Raw genomic sequence first — 16,275 nt, forward strand, 5'->3', positions numbered from 1 at the left:
TGTGTGTGTGTGTGTGTGTGTGTGTGTGTGTGTGTGTGTGTGTGTGTATATTTATTTAATTTCAATACATTGTCCGTTCATCCCAACAGGTTGCCCTGGACAACACCAAGAAGACTCTGGGTGCAAACCCGCCACAGATGGAGCCGTATGATGGCGACGCTGAGGTGGATCTGTACACTGATGAGCACGTCAATGGGGGGCAGAGGGAGGCGGTTCTCCATGACGACGAGAGTCCCCACTCTTTGACCTGGGTGAATCAAAGCACCGCGTCGCCCCCCGCAGCCAGAGCACACAGCAACCGAGTGATGTCCCTGTCCTCCTCGACCACCAGAGAGCACGCCTGCGTCTCTAAACTTGACTGCCAGCTGACCAAGTCGTCCTCACCGGAGTCGGACCCTACCAGGAGCTTCTCGGCCGGCAGATGCCCCCGTGGAGAGACGTGGTTCGACAAGGCGGACTCTCAGTGGCACAGCCTGCAGGTAGAAGCAACGGGGCTTTGCAAGAGCGACCTGTGCAGCTGTGACCATATGTCTCACGGTTGTCTTGGATGCTGCGTTGAATGCAAAATCACGCACCACATAAGCTGTGCCTCACTTCAGCATTGCTTCACGGAGAACCACCGCATGGTGTTCTCCGACAGTGCGACCGAAGAGGCGAGCGAATTCAGGGCACTGTCGCTGCAGGGCGGAAGCCTCAGGCTGAGCAATACGAGCGTGTCGCCGACGCTCTCCAGCGGCAGCGCAGCGATGTCCTCCTTAGCCCTGTGCGATGACCCTAAATTGATGATGCTGCCCCTTCATCCGATCGCCTACCACGATTGCTGCGACCTCGCCCAGCTGGACCCCCAGGCCCTGTGCATCAGCTGCGGCGTCTTCCACACTCGTTCCTGCCGAGAGAGAGACTTCTGCCAGAGGCACCACGACATCAGGCTGCTGGGAGTGTGCTCCTGCGGGAGGGAGTGCTCCCGAAAGCCCCTGGTCCTGTGCCGATATTGTGGGAACGAGTATTGCCGCGATTGTTGGTACAGAAATCCCGTCGCGTGTTCCTGCGGCCAAACGTTTGACCAGTCGTCTCCTGTGTGATTTTTTTTTTTTTTTTTTTTTTTTTTTTTTTTTTTTTTTTTTTTTTTAAATTTGGAAAAAAGCATCGTGCTAAATGAGGCACAACTAGCAAAAATCACAGTGCCTTTAATATCTGCGTACTGGAAACAGAATTCTGTTCTTTTTTAAAATAGAGTACAATGAATCGGAAATTCTAATGTTGCCTTGACACGATGCTGAAATGCAGTATTGAGTGTGCTTCGATTTTTCTATTTCAGTTTTCTTTCTGAGACTCGCCATTCAGTTCTTCTACAAGTGGCCATATTTACCATTATCAGCATTTTGAAAATGTCGTGTGTTGTTGAGACTAAGTCGTGGTTAGAGTTTGTGCTTCTGGGTCTCTTTAAATGTAATTTAGTGTGACGCACAGGAATGTCTGTCTTCACCTGTATGTGTTGCCTGCACACACACTGGAGTAAAGAGTGGTCAATAAGCCAGTTGTCTGTTTTTAAATGTTATTTGGTGACAGTGGAGTTGCCATATAAGAATGTACAACTCTGAGAAAAACATTTAATACATCATAACGAATACCAATCAAGCTCTTAACATTAAGGGGAGACAACCCAGTGAATATGGTAAAAATATGTAGATATCACCAGGAAACCTCCACAGTTAATTACTTACATTTAGACAATTGCTTTTTGTATTACAAGTTTTCTGAAATTGTTTGAATATGACAAATGTTGTTAGTAATAAAATGTTCATCAGTCTATGAATGATATGTGAACAAACCCTCTTTAACAACCTTCAGAGTAGAGAGGAATGAGATTTGTGGATCAGAGGGGACATCCCGAGTCTCTTGTGTCATCTCCTCGCTCCTCGCTTGAACCGGACGTTGTTCTGCTCCGCCATATTGACGGCCGTCCCAAAGCTCTTATTTCTGCTCGGAGGGATCCTCTGAGGAGGGATCCTCATTGTTCATCAGTTATGTGATTGGATGCTGCAGCTGATCGGACTGACTGGAGTTTCATACCATCAGATTAAACTCAAGTTTTATATTTGATTAGTTTTCTGATCTGGTTTAAATATGTTCATTGCAGTCTGAACAACAAAAGGACCACAAACAACTTTCTTAATTTCTTAGAAAGATTTGTCTTTTCATGATCTGATATTTCCCTCAATAACTTTCATTATGGAAACAACTTTTTACATCATTTATCATTTCATTCAGTCACGTGAGGCGGATCATTCCTGAGTGTTTGATGAGTTATATAATTAAAATTTAACCTGAAACAATGAGCTAATAAATTAATTCCAGTGTTCAAGAGAAACCATAATCATATTCTGAGTTATTTAATAATGACGTCACAATTTCAATACGTACAGATCCAAATAATTCATCAAGACAAATGCATTCTGCTGGTAGAAATCAGTCGTGCGCTTATAAACGGGACATTTTTTAAAGAGGTAACAGAGGTAACAAATGCAAGGTTGCTGGTTCGATCCTTAGCTGCTACGTGTCCTGTGCCGAAGTGTCCCTGAGCAAGACACAGAACCTCTAACTGCTTCTCAGCAGCCCACTGCTCCCAACATGCTAGGGATGGGATAAATGCCATGTATATGTATTTAATGACAATTATAATAAAGTTTAGTTTTTTAAGTTTGGGGAAATACCTTGCTGACAAAACTGACATAACGTGACATTTTAATAACAACCAAATATTGGACATGTAAAAATGAAAGGAGATTGAAACGTGAAACCATTTCAGAACGGGGTTATCCATTTTATTCACTTGCGTTTGCAATATAATGCAGCTTTTTCACTCAATTTGCAATGACACATACGATTTAATGTCCCATGCATCCAGAGATCTCTGAAAATCAAAGAAAAAGATCCACTTGTGTTTGTCCTGAGTCATGCCCACTCATGTCCCAGACACGTCCCTAGTCCTCTGTCCAAACTTGATCAAGATCGTGTGGATTTTCCCCATTTCCCCCCCATTCTCATGCAAAACCAAGAGAGCGACACGTTTCACAAGTCATTGAGGAAGAAGTGGTAAACGTCCTTTGCCCCTAAGCAGTGTCACAGTCGTATTCACTCATTGGGATGGGGACAGACGTTCAGCATTCACTCTTTATCACGAGCGTATCGGCCTCTTTGTTCATCAGACAGTGATGGAGTTCCAGTTGAACTTGTTCCAACCAGAAACCAAAATGTGTCACTTTCAGCGGGCTGGAAGATCTTTCACATGAAAGATGAAGCGTCGACACAGCGTAGGAGATGGTGTGAACTCGTCAGTTCTTACAGATTCTTATGGAAATGCTTGTGGTCTGACCTGAGGGTCCGCTATTCATTGTGTTCCTGCCAGCTGATGTTAATGAAGGTCTTGCTGTCCATGCGGTCGACGTAGAGGACCCCGTCCAGGTGGTCCATCTCGTGCTGGAGGATCCGAGCTGACCAGCCGCTGGCCCGCCATGTGACGGCTTCCCCCTTCTCGTTCAGACCTGCAGGGTGAACACGCAGAGGGACGAGACCCTGATGCGTTAACAATGATTCCCCATCACAACATGTGGCATAGTATCACTTCTTTTGTACTCTTAAATACAATGTGAAGGCCATTTTTCTAGTTTGGGATCAATCACAAAGACAAATTTGTATTCCATGTGTTTAGTGTTATTATAGCCTGAACAGGATAAATCGGATAAAAACTAATCTTAGATTAAATAAATCCTTGTTGGTGCCACCCGGCCTTATTAGTCTCAGGATTAAGCTATAAACATGCATACCAGACACTTCCACTGACAGGTAGCGTGGAACTGCGGCGGAGAAGCCAGAGATGCTCTCGCAGGCCTCCTGGAAGAGCGCAGTCTGTCCATCGAGGACCGTCAGCAGGGGGTTGACGAAGATCCTCAGCGGCTGGACGGAGAGGCCGAGGATCTCCCTGGACGCGGGCAAACTCTCCTTCAACATCTTCTCGGGATATTCCAGGGCCACAATGCGGAGCGGCACCCCAATCTGAGGCGCGCTCAGTCCCACGCACTCCAGGTTCCGCATCACTTTCACCATAGTGCCGATGACCCTTTGGATCTCAGGGTCGGTTACAACTGCTGGGTCAACGGCAGCCGCGCGCACACGCAGCACCGGGTCCCCCACCTGGCACACGTGGCTGTGCGGAGGACTGGGAGGGGATATGATCTTGCGTTTTAGGTACTGAAGATAGGGGCGCACCTTAATGCTGCTGGAGTATGAGTGACTGCGGGGGACAGGCGGGACGCGAGGGAGACAAGCGGCTCTGAGCCCCGTCCTGGAGAGCTGGAGCAGAAACACACATGATTTTGTGTTCATGGTGGAGCTACAGCTGGGATGATGTGTCACCTGTAAGGACAGGAGGGGGTTGCACAGTGCTGTAGGAGAAACCAGACAAAAGAAGGACATTTAGTTCTCAACTATGTGTTCCAAGACCCGACACCACCATTTAGAGATTTTTGTTTAGGCATGCTCAAAGTTGCCCCAGCGCTTGACTACACTATATGTCCAAAAGTAAGTGGACAGACAAACAATACACCATTGAGGGCTCTGTGAAGCCCACACCAGTTCTCCCACAACAAACTGGGAAAATCAATTCTTTAAAAGGTCCTGGTTTCGTGCACAGGGGGGCATTGTTCTGTTGAAACAGGAGAGGGCCTTCTCCAAACTGTTAACACATTAACACATCCCTTACCCTGAACAGAAGGGCCTGATTCAAACCATGAAAGACAGGCACAAACCGGAAGTATGTTAACATGGGTATCAACACACTTTTGGCCATGTAGTGTACCTCCATCAAGGTGTAGTACATGACTTATGTGCTGTATATTACTATAATTATCGACGAATTTAAAGCTAAAGTGCGTGCAGATGTTATGTAATTTGGCCTGTAAATGTCCCCACTGCGGGACTAATAAAGGATTATCTTATTTTATAACATATTTGAAATTATTCTGATGAAATAAGCTTTTACTTTTATAAAGAAAAAAAAAAGACAATTCCAGTTCCAGTATGTAGTGCTAACGTTACGACTGGGGGCTATCAATATGAAGACGTCATACGTATATTTTAGTCATTTTTATCATATACTGTATCTTTATCGGTTGACACAAATATTAATATGGTTATTAATATGGTTAGTTTCCTCTATTCAACAGAAAACTACTCGACTAACACCGCCGACGGTGTACGCAGGTGCTACGAAACATGAGCGCCCATTCAATAAGTACCACAAGCCACGAAGCTAAGTTGTTAGCATGTTATTGTAGTTATAGATGGAATCGGCTATGCCTGTAGCTAAGCGTAGTTACATTAAAAACGTTGTATAGTTTCGTTACCTCACACGAACGTGTACCCTTCCACGCTAACTGGAAAAGGACCACATATTCAGGGTTGAAGGTGAAAGCTGGGAAAGAGAAGTTAAGTCTCTGTATAACTAATTCCGGGATATGAGACTTCACAATAAATGTCCACACGTTGCATCCGCATAGTTATTTATAGTACAGTTCCTTTACAAAACTTTATTTTGGCTGCCAGAGAGTCTGACACGGAAGTACTTTGTAACGAAACGCTCTGCAGTGCAGACAGGGATGTTCAACAAATCACATCCGCAACTTGCCGGTACATGTCCAGCTTTGTGGGTGATCGCAGCCTCATAAATGGACATTCAAAAAGGCTCAGCGCGCTGCAGGTGCGTTCCCTTTCACAAACCCCACGGAGCTGAGCGTCGGTGAGCATCTGATGGACGGAATAGAGCTGCGGCCGGCCTATACATGTTTACAGAACTTCCCAAAGTTACCGCTGTGGATCATAGAGTACGTCTGGGCTCACAAGATGATGGAATTACAGGAAGGTTGGTGTTATTACGGTTTGTTTGTTTGTTTGTTACATAGTTAAAACAAGTAGGTTACAGTCATTTTTGCGTCATTTAAATGATTGCAAACTGTCGTCAAATTAGAATACTTAACTTGCACATACATACATATACATACATGTATATGCTCATGTATGTACATGCTATATATATATATATATGGATGTGTGTCTATGTTAAGTTAACTTAAATAAACTTGTAGCATTATGAGCAGCTGTATATTTATATATATACAGTATTCAATTCAATTCAATTCAATTTATTTTTGTATAGCCCAAAATCACAAATTAGCCTCAGAGGGCTTTACAATATGTACACATGTGACATCCTCTTGTCCCGGAACTCTCACATCGGAACAGGAACAACTCCCCCAAAAAACCCCTTTAACGGGGAGAAAAGAGGAAGAAACCTTAGGGAGAGCAACAGAGGAGGGATCCCTCTCCCATGATGGACAGAAGTGCAATAGATGTCATGTGTAGAACAGGATAAGTGAATTACAACACATTCAATGTAATTACAGCAGTATATACACAGCAGGTAAAATAAGTATTGAACATGTCACCATTTTTCTCTGTAAATATATTTCTAAAGATGCTATTGACATGAACTTGTACGAAGTATTAAATACATTTCAGTAAGCTTGTTCAATACTTTTTCCCTGTGTCATTCCATTTTATTACACATAACTTAATTTCTGAACTAATTTGTTTGGTTTTCTTTGTATGTATGGAGTACTTGGGTTATTACCGACATCTGGTGAAAAGTTCATGTCAATAGCACCTTTAGAAATATATTTACTGAGAAAAATGGTGACGTGTTCAATACTTATTTTACCTGCTGTGTATATACTATATATATATATATATATATATATACATACACAGAAGTATATAACTTTGGATGTGACTTCCTGCTGGTTCTTCACAGTTGTGGACCCGTCCAATTGGCCGGAGGTGGACTCTCAGCCCTTGAGCCTTGAGGATTCGTGGAGGCTGCGCGTCGCCTCTGCCCAGATCTATTCCATCATTAAGAACAGGGACATGGAGCATTTTGAGAGAGTGATGGACTTTCTGGAAGCCACTTACAGACTCCTACCCAGACTGGTGGCTCCCATCAAACACATGAAGATCATGTTTGGCCTCAAGACCATGGTACGGAGATGAGTGGCGGTAGCATTCATTTATTCAACAAGCGTGTAAAATCACTGTTACTCGCATGTTTCAGCTGCAGCTGATCCATGGCTCAGTTTCATGCTTTACGTTTATCTCCATCCCTCTCTCTCTCTTTTCTCTCTCAATGTCTCTGCTTCCAGGTCATCATGAGGATGCTCAGGGAGGGCCGAGGAATGGTTGATACAGTGTTAAAAACCAGCCAGTTCTTCCCAACTAAACTTCCTCAATATCAAGGTCAATGTGTAAGTGGTTGCTCTGCATATTTTTGAAACAGTTCTCACTCAGTTGACTTTAGTCGTTCGCAGTGATAATTCAGGGCCAACAATTTCACTTAAAGCTGCGCTAACACTGTTTTATAGTAACAATGCAAAATATGACTACTTTGAATGTGAAAGGGGTCCCTTTTAGTGACAAACCCACAGAGAAGCTTCACCTGACTCTGCAGTCCCCCCTCAACTCTACAGAGCATTTTAGCTCATTGTTTTGCTTTCACTGTCCACCATTGTACCACTGTGGTTCAGCTAAAAGGATATTGCACTTACGTTCATCAGGTGGACTCAGACACGACTCTGCATGAACAATAATGCTGAAAAGTCTGCTGCAGCTCTTAACTGCTAGCTGCTAACGTTAGCCATATCAACTTTATGAGGTGATAATGTTTGAGGTTGTTGTAGTAGTACGTTTCATTCATTTGAATCAAATTACTTTTCATGGGCTGGACGAGCATGTCATCTACTGTGTTGTCCAGTTAAGTATGGCAGCAGCACGCCTAATGTTTGTATGAAAAGCTTTACTGATATGACAAAAGTTTTGCGTTCTTTTTTTCTTGCGCAGAGCCAACATGAAATGTTCCTAATGAGGAAGAACCATCTGGAATTCAAGGCTCTGGCACAAGCACTCGCTATGGACAAGGACAAACTGGAAGATTATATTAAGGTTAGTCAACTTCACCACGCTTATATTATAACAGTCAACGTAGCTGAAAGAGGAAAGGAAGTTTAAAGGCTCTCTACAGGGGATTCCCAGCATATCTGTTGCCTCCACACGGCTCTCAACATTACGACGACTGGGCCAGCGGCTAGCAGCTAACATTGCAATCAACAGCTCTGGCAACAGTGCTGACTGAGCTAACAGTGTTTACCTGGGGGGAGGAAACGGAGGGTGGGCGCTAAGTTACACGAGGAAAATGTTTGTGTCCACGAGAGCTTTCCATGCGTTGTGTCGAGCAATTTCATGGAAAATTCACAACTTTAGATCATATTATGTAAAGTGCAAAAAGAAAGTGCGTCTCGCTGATATTTTGATATTTTTGACTCTGCCAACCTCAATGAAGGAGGAACAGCAGCAGCTCTTGGATGTGCGAATAAAGATCTTTGCCTTCTAGATAAACGTGTGATTCCAGGCCAAACATTTGATTGATTGTGCACCGTGATTATAAGAGGACGACGGGTCGGCGTTGTCTCAAGTCATTGCATGCGTGTAGTCTCTCTGTACATAGCACTGGTTTCTGTCTCAGCCCCTAACTTTTCCATCCAGCAGGGCACACTCAAACACAACCAAATGGGACTTAGAAAGACACACGCAAACAAATATTTCACAAAGGGAATATTTAAAAACATGACAATAATAAAAACCACAGGTTCAATTATATTTGTAAACACTGCATAATATAAAATTTAAACAAATGAGATATATCTCTTATCTCAAAATGAAATGCATGCCAACAGACACCAGATATTCAATTTATAAAAACGTTGAAATAAAATACAGTATTTCTTCCTTCTATGTTATCCTCTGTCTGCTTTCACACACATTTTCTTTGGGGACATTTCACACACTAGGTTGTGATCCTTTATAGGGACCGATACACACTGTTTCCACTCAAACACTGACTTACGGTGTGCTGTGGGGACATCTATATGTCCCAGAGTAGATTGATATTTTAATCAAAAGAAAAATTCCTCTGAAGGTTCAAATCAGTCTTTAATATCTCATTAACAATAACCTTTAAGATGCATTACATAAACAATATTTAGCAATTCTGACTCACAATAGATTCCCAGATCCACATTGAACAATGAATACTTCTGCAAACCATACAATATATAGAGCTGTCAGCGTACTCTGAACAGAAGGAGTAAATGCTTTGCATCAATGTTTCCTCTTGTGGCCACTCAGATCTAATGAACTCTGTAAAGTATAAACTGTAAACTTGTTTTGACAACCCGGTCTCACTTCCAACTCGTCGAATACTGAAAAGTAAACGTTTAGGGACATAAAGCGTCGTTACTCACTCGAGTCGTTAGTCTAGGAGTGTCTTAGAACTTCAACCCTTTCACAGTTTTCAGTTTATTAAAGTTAATTGTCTTATTCAGCGTTTAGTTATACTTAGATCCAACTGCTCGTGTTACTCGTGGTGACATGTTATTAAGTGCTTGCTGTCTTTCAGAATCGGATGGAGGAGCAGTATGGTGAACATTATGCCCAGAAAGTAGAGGACAGACTGCTGCACTATCTACAGGAGTTGGAGACCGTGTTGCCAGGAGATACCTACATTGACAAGGTGTGTGCTCTGCTGTACGGCAGCGTGTTTGGTGCCCTCTTTATGGAAGCATCATTTTGGCAGATGAGATCAGGCGACAACCTCCTGTTCTGCTGAGTGAAGCCGATGCGGAAGTGTCTTAAAACTTGTATTCTTCCTCTGGTTGCAAAAAGAAGTCTGATTGTATTAAAGTCTCTATTCACTTAATTTATTACCTAAGTAAACATTGTAAACATGACTTTATGGTCTCAATCTCTAGTTTCAAGTCTTCTTCAATACAGCATGATGTTCATTTAGTACATTATGGTCCATTTAGAGTCAAACAGACCATAAAGCAGAATATGCTTTAGGGCGGGCTTACTGTGATTGACAGGTCGCTGGTGCTACCAGAGCCGTATCCGGCATCTCTACGTCACTCCTCCGCATTCCAAATATGATCACTTCTGTTCATTGGTTGCGAAAAAAACAACATGGCAAAGGATGTAATTCTTTGCTGCGTTTGTTGTGTTGAGGCTTAGCTGGTATTTCAGAGAAATGCTGCAAGTACTGTAAATTTAAAGTTCCTGTCACACTATAGAGAGGTACCCTGGAGAGTTTTCTTGTAGAGTTATGTTTACATTTAGTGCGCTTCTCATTTCTGGGTTTGCACATCCTCAATTCCTTTCCTCGTCTCCTCTCCTCACAAGAGGAGGCTGCATCATCCGTCCATTGTTTTTGTTATAGCCTCCTGCTGTTTTTTATGATCTCTGTCGGATGAGCATAATAGTGTTTGTGTCAATAAGTATGTTCAATAAGACTGTCTGCAAAAGACACACCTATGCATCCTTGCTCATAGCTCCTTCCAGCAGGCCTCCTCCCCTCCTCGAGATTCATTTTAGGAATTGAGACGCGCTTTAAGATTCCGCGCTCAGTTTGATTTCTGGATCACAAGTGGGAGGACCGAGGAGGGAGGAGACGATGAGGCACAATATGGAGAAACGAGAAGAGCAGGTGTTGTTGTTGAGGCCCGCTCACCAAAACATTGCCCACTGATGGTCACCACCGGGTACCTTAGAACATGGGTAGAACACGCAGGACCGTGAAAATTCCAACTCTTGAAGTGCTTCTAATATCATGATGCAAATGTTTCATTGAATGCATTATGTGTGTACTAGATACTGAAGAAAGAAAGCCCCGTGACTGAGGAGGAAAAGCTGCTGCTGGAAGTAATTACCTCAGACTCCGTCAACATAGCGACCACTCTGAAGAAACTGCTGCACTGTGGTAGGAAACACCAATAGCATACCAATGTCAAGCTCACTTCATGTATGGAGCGCAAGAAGACATCTCTTTGCTGTGACTTAGAATTGCACCTTTGGGCATGTTTACTGTTTCTTTTGTTGTAATTAAGACACTCAACTCACAACTAGACCTTGGAGAGGTGGTTACTAAAATAATTTGACTTTTTGATATTGCTACACTGACGTTTCTTTAGGGTGTATTGTGGCAATTTCAAAATGATTACACCCAGGTGGAGTTAATTAGAGAGTGGCCGCAAGCAGTACAACAAACACATCCCAACAGAGGGGGGAGGAGCAGCCTTTCCAGGCACAGTCTACATTGTAGAGGGCTCAAATATGAGGAAAAAACAACAACAATAATAATGCAGAAACAAGATGCACAAAAAAAAAGAGAACGCAGAATGTATCGAAAAACCTCCTTTTTATCCCATTGGGAATGATGGTATGAAGGAAGTGTGTCCAATACGCCTCCCTTTGCAGAAGATTTAATTTGTGCTTGCGGATATCGACAGGAATTTGCCCTCATACCTGCAATAACTTTAAATTAATTTAGAATATGGATTTTGATTGTAAATAAAATCTTACTCCAATTTTCCCATACATAAATTGGCATTATTCGGAGCCAACAGTGAGCCCAAACTGAGTTGCGATGTTGAAGATTGTATTGTTCTCGAAACAAAAAATAATGCTTTGTCGATACTTCGTTGGTTAAAGATAAGACAAGTTCAGCAGAAGGATGTGATTGATCTGTGTTCTATTCGTAATCATCTTATCTTAAGTCATGGGTGGCTCTTCAATAGTCAGAACCATAGCTTGATATGCTCGTACTGGCTAATTTAGCCTGGAGTCTCTAGCATTTAGCAGTGATGAGCAGCGGCCTCCGAAGGTCTGGTAAGAAGAACATTGTAGTCTTCAGCCCCAATTGATGTTGACTCACTAGACAGACAGCTTTTTCATATATGCAGAGTTCCTCTTCAACATAGTGCACAATGAGATCTAATTGTGCTCATACCATGTGTCTCCTTATGTTACAATCTGTTTATATTTAGCCAATAATGCATTTCTTCCCCTGATTTGTTAATCAAAATGCACTGCCTCTCTTTTAGATGTTGCTTCCTGTCGTCTGGGCAGCATTTCTCAGTCATCAGCACATAGAAAGAATGGATTGGAGAGCTCTCAACTCTCAAAGTCTGTTCTGTGTCGCAGCTCTTCAGAGGCTGTCCTCAAGTCAAAGGAAGCCAAGACTCCCCTACAGTTTCAGCCAGAGGTTTTTCGGGGAGGACAGGAGGCTGACCAATATGTGCCAAAAGACGAACTTCTGTTGTTGGAGAATGTTTCAGATGTTAGCAGACATCTACCGACAGAGGAGGATGGTGAGGTAGTCAGGAGGTCGGAGGAAGACGGCAGTGACGAGGAAAAGGAGGAACTCAGTCCGAGAAGCAGTGAAGATGTTCAGGAGGCCCCTTCTTCCCCTCAGTTCTGCTCCAAACACCAACGATGGGTGACGAGCATCCTGCAGGAGTGTCCCGATGAGTGCTCGGAAGAGCTGCTTCAGGCCAATGTTTCTTCGTCACCCCCGCTGTTCCAGTCGTCCTCATCCGCCACTTCATCGCAGGACCTCACGCCCTCTGACATCGTCCCGTGCCCCCCTGACCAACAACATCCACCTTCGCAGACCTCCACCCATCTTCAGACAGCAGTCCAGGCATCTGACCAAACAAACACCAAAGATGAACAGAGGTCCAGGTCACCTGGATCAGCAAGTGATGCGTCTCAAACAGAACTTCTGCTGTCATCCAGAGACACTCGGCTACCCATCCTGTTGTCCCCGGTGGTCCGACTGATAGACATTGTCTCTGTCGGAAGAATCTACCCTGTCTTTAAACCCTGTCAAGCGCCTCTAAATCGCTTCACCGTGTCTAGTAACAAACAGACAGCATCCGCTCTTAGTCCTCAGGTGCTAACCTCACCACACCGCCATACCCTAGGGAACAACGGCATACCCCTAGGAACAATGATAGACACTACGATCGACCAACCAGATACTGTGGCAACAACTCCCCCGAACACAATGTGCAAAGTGAAAACAGTTCCTTTATCTCAGGATAGCTCTACCAGCTGTCAACCACCAACTCGACAGTCTTTTTTCAAACTTTCAAGAAAGTTCAGACGGGCTTGTACTACCACCAGACATTCTCAGGCACTAGACGGATTCAGTCAAAACCCTTTACCTGAGCAGTTCCTAGAGGCCCCTACTACCTTTTGGACAAGTTGTCCTGCCTTACCCAACTTCAATGTCTCTGGGCCTCCTATAGAGGATACTTCTAACTCTACTCCTCAATTAGAGATTCTGTCCTCAGTCTGTGCTGCTAACCACATGTCTTTATCTACTGAATCCTCTAGACAATTTGTCCCTCAGAGCTCCGTCAAACCTCTTCGTCGTACATACAACATCAGTCTTTTTGAATCAAAGACTAGGGGGCATGGTAGGCGATGCTCCACTGCTGTCTCCCCTGCCTCCAACTCTGATTGCCTGGCTGTCAGTTCTGAGACCTGCAAAATCCGAAGAGCCCAGCTGAAGTTGTCATTGCCTAGTCAGGCTTTGCTTCTGCAGTCCAAGCTGCTACAGCCCTACGTAAGTCTTAACAGACTGAGTGCTCAGGAGTGCTATAGAGTGACAAAGCAGAGATCCTCCATCAGTTGTGTAGAGGCTGTGGCACAAGCCAGCAATGATGAGAAGGATGAGGAGGAAGAAGATCAAGATTCTTCTTTTGATGTGAACACTCTTTACTCCAGTGATTCTTCAAGTAGTGACAGTGAGGACTCGTTTCATTGTGACCCTGAGTACAAACCTCGCTTTAAAAAGAAAAGACTTCTCTCAGAGTAGCATGGGAACCCTGCATAGGGGCTTGTCTGATGGTGTGACAACACTTTGGCTGCCTCGGACACTTGCGGGTAAATCAAGGCTGCACTAATAAATATTTTGATATGAACAATGGGTCAAATAAAGAATGGGAATATATACTTTGTTAATCCCTCATGAGGAAGTTAAAATGGTTATAATAAATACTTGTATGTCATGACTAAATAAAGCTGTTACATGACCATGTGAATTTCAAAGTGTGAATTTCAAGTGTTGCTACTGGAAAGCACACATTTGGAAAGATTTTTGATAGGCATTACCCTTGCATCTGCTCTCAATTAGTATTGTAGAATTTCTAGCATTTCTCTCTTGAAGTTGTGGTTGTGTTGTGCAACCACAGAAAATGGTTTCTCGGTGATTTGTTGACAAATCAATGAAAAATCCAAATGAATAACAGCGGGGTTCCCAACAGAGTCTTGTTATGTTTTTTTGTTGGTCGGTCCAGCAACACTTTGATGCATACTAATAATATCTCTACTGTTAAATGGATTGCCATTAAATGTTAGGAAGGCTTTCATGTAACGTAATGATAATCCTCGCGCCAACAGCAGATGAAAGTTTTCACTTTAACAATTAAGTGAAATATCTCGACATCTACTAGATGGACTGGCACACCATTTCGCATAATTCCAAGACGATATATCCTAATGACTTTGGTTATCCTGTGACTTTTCCTTTAGCACCACAAGGTTGAGGTTTTAAGAACAATGTCTCCAAGTCAGAGGTCTTCAACAGGGGGTCCGCGGCCCCTAGGGGGTCCGTGGAGGTACTGCAGGGGGTCCGCGAAATAAAAAAAAAAAAAAAAATTCTCTAAACATGAATCTGTCCATTATTTTAATAGTTCAGTATTGTATGAAAGATAACAGGTATGTTTATGCATTGCAGTGGCACTAATAGGCCATCACTCATTTTCGTTTCCACATTTATGTTTAAAATGAAAACATCAATTTGAATATCTTGTATGCATGATTATCATGCAATTGACAATGTTGATATTGGCATTGGTATCAGCTGACAAGGTATGTTTCTAAATGGCAGTGGCACGGCCACCCTACTCACTATACCTTGCACATGTTTAAAATAAAAACATGAATATATGAACCTGTGTATTATTTGAATAGCTTAGTATTCAATGCACAATAAAGAGGTATACACGGTACTAGGCCCATTTAATATAAAACACAATTTTATACAATATATATAGTCGGGGGTCCCTGCTCCATCTCTCTATCAGTTTGGGTGTCCTTGGCCTGAAAAGCGTTGAAGACCCCTGTTCTAAGTATCAGATGAACTGCCATGTAATATGATACGGCCATTTATTCGGCTGCATTCAGGCAGACTTGAGTTTGTTTGACCAATACTTTGGTTAATGACGAGCAAAACTACTGAGATGCCCATCAGCCTTGACTGTACGTATTCAATTCTAATCAGCAAGCATGTAAACACGCTAAGCTAACATGGTTAACACTAAATATCTGTGTGTTAGCATTGCCATTAGCAATGGCATTGTCTGCTAGCAGTCAGGGAGGTGACAAGGAGGCACCTTCACACTATCCAAAGTCAATGGAGTGCGATTAATTGTTTTCCCCTGTGGCGTGGACATAAATGGGCCCCATGTCTATAGTGCTGTAGAGATCAATATTCTTTGAAAGGTCTAGTGTGTAGGAATTGGGCGACATCTAGCGGCGAGGTTGAAGATTGCAACCAATTGACTTACGAATGAACTACGATGGCCGACGTGAAAACGTGAATGGCTCTATCTAGAGTCAGTGTTTGGTTTGTCCGCTTCGGGTAAACATTATTATTATGACTCACAGTACTTTATTATTACTCACATTCAGTGGCGGGCCGTGCATTTTATACCTGGGCCTTCACTGCTGTCCTGCAGCTGAAACACAGCTACGGTTATTATTTGTTTTGTGTAAAAATGAAGCCAAAACCTATAGATCCACTAACTGCAGAGAATACGTCGAGAGTGCGTCTCCTCTCTGCTCTGACTGCAGCTGGGACTGCTGCACGAGGCTTCTGTGAGAGTAGCCGCCTGTGAGTGCTTTGGGGCGGCGGAGGGGCTCACGGCAGCACCCGCTGCTCGTTCACGACAGTGCAGAATGTACGTGCTTTCAAGTCAGAGTCAAAACACCAGAAAAGTCTCCAATAACACCAGAACAAGTCGCTAGATTTGTCACTAGTAGCTTTTGACAAAAAAAGTCGCCATGAGAGTTTGGAAAGTCGCCAGATTTAGCGAGAAAGTCGCCAAGTTGGCAACACCAGCTAAATAGGTCCCCAGAGCAACATTGGACGTAGCAATGGTTCCTATCACATATAAAACCAAACAAGAATCCATCTTCATAAAAACAAGTTATACAAATAATAATATGTAAACAAGCATATTAAAGCTACTGCAGATGTAAAAACAA

At 43.2% G+C, this 16,275-nt stretch overlaps 3 protein-coding genes across 4 annotated transcripts in view; 2 read left to right on the plus strand and 1 right to left on the minus strand.

The window, feature by feature from the left end:
• spata2l (spermatogenesis associated 2-like) overlaps nt 1-2,069 on the plus strand; it is a 4,279-nt gene extending 2,210 nt beyond the window's left edge. The window contains exon 4 of the mRNA XM_031868210.1: nt 90-2,069. Within this exon, the coding sequence (XP_031724070.1) occupies nt 90-1,082 (993 nt within the window). The 3' untranslated portion in view covers nt 1,083-2,069. The remainder of the gene's footprint in view (nt 1-89) is intronic.
• A 734-nt stretch (nt 2,070-2,803) lies between these two features.
• Nucleotides 2,804-5,498, minus strand: pdf (peptide deformylase, mitochondrial). 2 transcript variants are annotated; one of them, XM_031868178.1, is made up of 3 exons: nt 5,406-5,498; nt 3,828-4,445; nt 2,804-3,545 (listed from the first exon to the last, which is right to left on the minus strand). In XM_031868178.1, exons 2-3 carry the CDS (start codon nt 4,384-4,386, stop codon nt 3,388-3,390), a joined length of 717 nt encoding a protein of 238 aa, XP_031724038.1. In that variant the 5' UTR covers nt 4,387-4,445; nt 5,406-5,498; the 3' UTR covers nt 2,804-3,387. The 2 variants fall into 2 exon arrangements, with proteins under 2 accessions (XP_031724038.1, XP_031724037.1); XM_031868177.1 differs by lacking the exon at nt 5,406-5,498 and having other exon boundaries at nt 3,828-4,994.
• A 163-nt stretch (nt 5,499-5,661) lies between these two features.
• On the plus strand, nt 5,662-14,629 carry LOC116394862 (uncharacterized). Its single transcript, XM_031868215.1, has 7 exons — nt 5,662-5,920; nt 6,869-7,092; nt 7,254-7,355; nt 7,948-8,049; nt 9,563-9,676; nt 10,810-10,918; nt 12,042-14,629. The coding sequence occupies exons 1-7, from the start codon at nt 5,809-5,811 to the stop codon at nt 13,820-13,822; spliced, it is 2,544 nt and encodes an 847-aa protein (XP_031724075.1). The 5' UTR covers nt 5,662-5,808; the 3' UTR covers nt 13,823-14,629.
• Nucleotides 14,630-16,275: the final 1,646 nt, after the last annotated feature.

The sequence above is a fragment of the Anarrhichthys ocellatus genome, unplaced genomic scaffold (assembly GCF_004355925.1).
Source record: "Anarrhichthys ocellatus isolate YVR2014 unplaced genomic scaffold, GSC_Weel_1.0 scaffold41, whole genome shotgun sequence".
Taxonomy (NCBI): Eukaryota; Metazoa; Chordata; class Actinopteri; order Perciformes; family Anarhichadidae; genus Anarrhichthys; species Anarrhichthys ocellatus.